Source organism: Symphodus melops, assembly GCF_947650265.1.
Source record: "Symphodus melops genome assembly, chromosome: 22".
Lineage (NCBI taxonomy): Eukaryota > Metazoa > Chordata > Actinopteri > Labriformes > Labridae > Symphodus > Symphodus melops.
In genome coordinates, this window is record NC_136712.1 from 5,095,732 (window position 1) to 5,101,731 (window position 6,000).

General features: G+C 39.4%; 1 protein-coding gene across 1 annotated transcript in view; it reads left to right on the top strand.

The window, feature by feature from the left end:
* Window positions 1–4,393, top strand: part of apaf1 (apoptotic peptidase activating factor 1) — a 37,888-nt gene extending 33,495 nt beyond the window's left edge. Inside the window, exon 27 of the mRNA XM_079335796.1 lies at window positions 3,037–4,393. Coding sequence (XP_079191922.1) covers window positions 3,037–3,183 — 147 coding nt within the window. The 3' untranslated portion in view covers window positions 3,184–4,393. The remainder of the gene's footprint in view (window positions 1–3,036) is intronic.
* Window positions 4,394–6,000: the final 1,607 nt, after the last annotated feature.

Genomic DNA, 6,000 nt, shown 5'->3' on the forward strand with positions numbered 1-6,000 from the left:
ACCATAAATATCACCAAAAATCCTCATCTTGTGTGCCGGGGGCGTGTCTAATCAAAGTAATGACATGGCAAAGTAGGTTTAAAAAACGAAACGGATGTCCGCCCTGTCCGAGACAGAAACAAATCAAAATGCTTTGGGTCCAAGATGAGACCGAGACCTTCAGAAAGTGGTCTCTAGACCGGTTCTGAGACCAAGATGGAGTTTGAGTACTTAAACACTATGGTGCATTTTATCAGGTTTCCACATTTTTTAAGAGTAATCAGGTTTGACTTGGTAGTAAAGTGAATCACCACAATAATAAGTTATTCAATCAAGAGCATTGTAGTTCAGTTATCATTTATCATAATTAATAAAGATGTTTTATTTTATCTGACTTTTGAATTTTGAAAATTTTACTTTGGACTTTGTTTGGCAATTAGTCTTTTTTTTACATTTTCTTGTCTTGATCAGTTTTGTAAAAATAGGCTGCTAATAATAAAAAAGAACCGACATAGTAGGTCCTAGATGCGTTGGCTTATTAAGCTTTAAGGAAAATAAAAAACACAAGTGATTACTGTACAGTTTCTCTCCCTGTGTATCAAAGACATCACACAGTCGAGTCACACGCAGAGGATTATGGTAAATAACATGCTAAACACAGATTAATGTGGTTTACGCCTACCGGGATTCAGTCTATGCGTTTTTATTTATGAACATGCAGAAACATGAAATGAATGAGTTAGTTTAAAGGTGGAGTTCACTCTCAGGTCACATGTCGCCTGGAGGGCTGACGTAGATTACATCGACACAGATTCAACATGGTCGCACAAACAGAACAAGTGAAGCAGTGTGTTTAACATTTAAGATGTTATGTTAGACATCCATAGCATACAACATCGCCGATTTCATGTTTCCCTGTAATGATTTATAATGAGCACTTTAATTAGGGTAATGTGTTGCATGTTTTCCTGTCTGACTCTGCTCTGGGTGATTTGAGGTAGAAAGGTCAGAGAAGGACTCATGTAGGAGGAGAGAAAACAAGGTTTATTTTTACACGGTGAATTATTAATACCTGCAGGTCAGAAGGCGTCTGACTCTAAGAGTTATACAAGACCAAAGATATGAATAGAATAACTCAAATGTGAGCCAGCTCACGACCTCAGGTTTTCATCCTGAGCAGGGTCTGACTGGATCTGTTTTGTTTTTCTTTTTGCGGATGTTTCTTATTAGTATGGTGGCCATAAGCAGAAGTCTGGCAGTTACCTGAGGTGACAAGAGGAAAACAATGGAAGCTTAGTGTTGAAAACAAGTATAGTGAGACAGGAAGCAAATGGGTTGACATCACAGATGGACGGTTTGGCAGCTCGTGTGATGGCGGTATATCAGCACAACTTACTATTCTGTCCTTTGAATACCATGTAACATGTTTCTTTCTTATTATTTGTTGTGACAAGATGGCGTTTCCAGTTCCACTAAACTCGCTCCACTTTAAGACATGCAGACATGAATCTGTGTTTGCGTGTGTGTGTGTGTGTGTGTGTGTGTGTGTGTGTGTGTGTGTGTGTGTGTGTGTGTGTGTGTGTGTGTGTGTGTGTGTGTGTGTGTGTGTGTGTGTGTGTGTGTGTGTGTGTGTGTGTGTGTGTGTGTGTGTGTGTGTGTGTGTGTGTGTGTGTGTGTGTGTGTGTGTGTGTGTGTGTGTGTGTGTGTGTGTGTGTGTGTGTGTGTGTGTGTGTGTGTGTGTGTGTGTGTGTGTGTTGTGATGGTTGCCGTCCAATCACCAGAACTTTATCCAACTCCCTGCAGCAACAGAAATATACTGGGCCACTTTTCAGTGAGCACGCACACACACACACACACACACGCACACACACACACACACACACACACACACAGATTTAGACATGACGCGTAGTTTATTTTTGGCGTGTTGCATGGCAATCTACATGTAAGGAATTATGCAAATGAGCTCCCTTTAAACCAGTTGATTGGTTTGCATGATTAATGTGCTGTGTGTGTGCGTGTGTGTTTGTGTTCTTGTTTTTTTTATCTAACAGAGGACCTCAATTTTGTTTCACACTCACCAACAAGGGACTGACAACAAGCGGGACATTTTTTAGTTCTCCCTCTTGGACATTCTTTAAATCTCCCTAAAACCAAACCTTACTGTGTGTGTGTGTGTGTGTGTGTGTGTGTGTGTGTGTGTGTGTGTGTGTGTGTGTGTGTGTGTGTGTGTGTGTGTGTGTGTGTGTGTGTGTGTGTGTGTGTGTGTGTGTGTGTGTGTGTGTGTGTGTGTGTGTGTGTGTGTGTGTGTGTGTGTGTGTGTGTGTGTGTGTGTGTGTGTGTGTGTGTGTGTGTGTGTGTGTGTGTGTGTGTGTGTGTGTGTGTGTGTGTGTGTGTGTGTGTGTGTGTGTGTGTGTGTGTTAAAAGAAAGCAGGCCAACTCCTCAGTCTCTCAAAGGACAGACAGACAGACTGCAACAGAAGAGATGGCGGCAACAGATGTCTGGTTTACAGAACAATCCCAACACACACACAAACACACACACACACACACTAGCAGAGCTGCTTGAGCGTCTAAAAAACCTAAACTACACCAACGAAAGACTCAAGCTATTGATTCAATGATAACAGTCTGAATAAAAGACTCAAATGTAAACACGTACACGCCTGTATATGATCACACACACGCACACACAAACACAACATGGCAGTCTGAGAATGATTGACTTGAGGTTCCTTTGATGATTCATCTCAGCGTGATGGATCTTGGAAAATGTCAACTTTAAACCGAGATTAAATGGAATAACTCAGGAAAGCTGGTGTGTGTGATCGAGGGAGCCTTGAGTGTTTGTGTGTGTGCATGTGAGAGAGAGTGAGCATTAGCAAGAGTCTGTTTATGTTCCCTATGAAATGCAACTCTGAAACTCTGAGTCAGTGTCTCAATCTGTGTTTGTCTCAAGTGCTGATTTTCTAAAGCCTATAGCAGGTCTTTTTTATCACTGAGAACCTTTTACCCTATCAGCTCTCAGTTTGTTTTTTTTTGTTTTGCTCTGTCCAGTGGTGGGACGTGGAGAAAGGTGAAGCCCTGCAGACCTTCTATCCATCAGGAACCGCCTTGAAGAGGATCCACGTCTCAGCGGACTTCTCCACTTTCGTCACCATCGACAACATGGGCATCCTCTACGTCCTGCAGAGGGTCGTTTGACTGAGAGAAAAAAATGGCACAACACAATCAAACACTACAATTTTCTTGCAAAACCAGCAGGGTTAACCACTTAATAAAGAGATGTGTTTTGTTAGACTCTTGCAGCAGCCTGAACTGATAGCTGCAGTACCCTACCCTTGCACTCCTCTCAGCAGCTTTACAATAGAGCCTTTACTTTCACTATTGTGGGGTGAAACAACTTGCCTTTAACAATGTACACCAGCTTTAAATTGAAACTACTTCAGTGACAATAATCTATCGGGAGTGTTGGTACGCCTTGAAAAAAAATCTCTCTGTTTACACACCTGAAGAGTTGATTCAACTATGTGTGTTTTGTAGCTAATATAAAGCACAAACGTTGGAGTCAATCAAACCTTACAAGAGGCTCATATCATCAGGCTGAAGATATGTGAATCTTGCACCATTAAAAATGTGAATCATTAGTGTATATCTTGGGGCTGAGTGTTCTTGCATGTGATGTGAGAGGTTTTACCCTCCACTGTTTATAGTCTATGGAAGATAAGATGCATGATCCGCTGGATGTCGTGGAGAGTATCTGACTCGTCAACGCTGTGATCCTTTCGTCTGTTTTTCAGGTTTAATCTGCTGTGTCTTTTCATTTAAAGCTTTATTAGTCTGTGTGTTCTGTGTCTCAATCCACCAGCATAGACAGAACTTTTGGTGCACTTTGATCAGCTTTAAATAATAATAGTGGGATTAAGTTTTAGTGATTGAGAATTTAAAATTTCAGTCTGAAAGCCTGGGGTCTGTTTGTACGTTTGAACTTTTTCTACTTTTGAGCGTACATCAAACGTAAATGTCTTTTTTACAACAAAAAAATGCAGTATGTGATATATCATTTATGACAAAATTGTCCACTTGTGAATTTTTTTTTATGTCTTTAAATGTGTAAAATGCTTTTCTCTACAACTTTTTACACATATTTGATCTACTTATTGCATAAATGTTGAGCCTTTACTTGTTCTGAGCACTTTGAAGCAGGAGTTACAATCTTTCATAAAGCTTTTCACATCGTGCTCTTTCTGATTGGTGCTGTAACGTCGTCATGAAATTCAGTTGATTCCTTCCAGTTTTGAGGTCTGTGTCTGAAGAAAGATGCAGAAGATTGATGTCTGCTCAGGATATAATGACGTTGTTTTATATGATGTGGTGCAATGTGAGCGTAATTTATAAATAAATAATAAATAAATTATAATAATGCCATGGGTCTTTCTTTAATCATTTTATTTGATGATGATATGATCTCTTATTGATTTTAGAATCTATAAATGTATTCCTTTTGATAAAAATCATAATAGGCCTATTATGATTTTTATCGAAAGGAATTGGTTTTTTGAAGTGCCATGTAAAACCAAAAAGTTTTCAGGAATCCAATTTAACAACACCTGACTTTATTTGAATGATTTGGTGTATTTTACGACACAGGTATATGGTTGCATCCTGGAGACTACTCGTCTCACCCCCCTCACTCCTGTCCAGACATTTACAATGGAACGTTGATAGGGTCAGCAAGTACAAAAATCTAGCCATCCTTCTTTCTAAATAACCCACGTGATCAGAACTAAAATTGGCTCATAATCTGTATAATTAATCAAAATTTTTGAAAGACAGAAATGGTCTAAATTTCCCCTCTGACCCCTTTAATCCTACACTGTCATTGGCTGGGTTGTTTTGACCCGAAGACCCTTGGAAGGTTAAGAAATATACAGTATGTGTAGAATGGTACACTATTGTTAAGTTTAGGCTTATAGAAATACTGAATAGCTAAGCAACAGACAGCAATGAAAATATCCTGCAAGCCCCACTGGTGTTTAATAGTCGCAGAGTCTTCAACTTCCCTCTTGAAATGACTCACAACAGGTGCAGCTTTTATCTCACATATATATATGTCTGACATACTGACATCACACAGCTGATTTACACCCAGTCTGGAGGAGAGTCTGGGACACAAGGTTTTCACATTCACTGAGGCAATGATGTGTGTTTTTGAAACACCTCCCTGTCATCACAGTCATCCCTTGACTTTGACTGAACTTGTAGCACGGTGTGAAGGCTGGGCTCCAACTCTCAGCTGAATTATTATGTGCTGTAGCAGTGATTGATAAAGCTGTAGAGTTATTCATCAGAGCCTAATTAATTAGATTCTCATGTGATGACAGATATGTGTGGCGGGCTGACATGGGAGGTGACCACTGCTGTCACTCTATGTTAGGAAGAAGAATAGTGAAGTGTTAGGGGTTATTGGTGGAGTGTTTATCGAGGTTCAGGTTACTGTAGCCATATTTTCTGAAAAAAATTTAATTAATCCTTTTTAAATCATAAAAAACATTTTAAGTAGAGTGTCCTTGAATGAGCTACTCCCTACATAATGCCAAATATTTTAATGATTACTGTACATTACTGTAAACTAAATTGTCATACATTGACATACATTGTCATACATTGACTTGTAAGCTCGTGTTTCCACATATTTTTCATTTCTGCTTTTTCCGCTGACCCTCCTTGCAATCAGACCCGTCGCCAGACCTTAGTCTTAGGGGGGGCATATGAAATGCATAAGGGGCACAATTATTATCGGTCAGTACGCATATTTTAATAATCCTATACTGTATTCGCGCACGCAAACATCACGTTAAACATAACCAACAGCAATATGACCCGATCCAGTAATAAATGATTCTGTAGTCGTGTACATTTAACTTAATATATCTGATAAAATGTATTCAATATAAACGCGTCCTTGATTTTGTGGCAATTATTTAAGTAACTTTCAAACTATTTTGGTTGCATTAAATA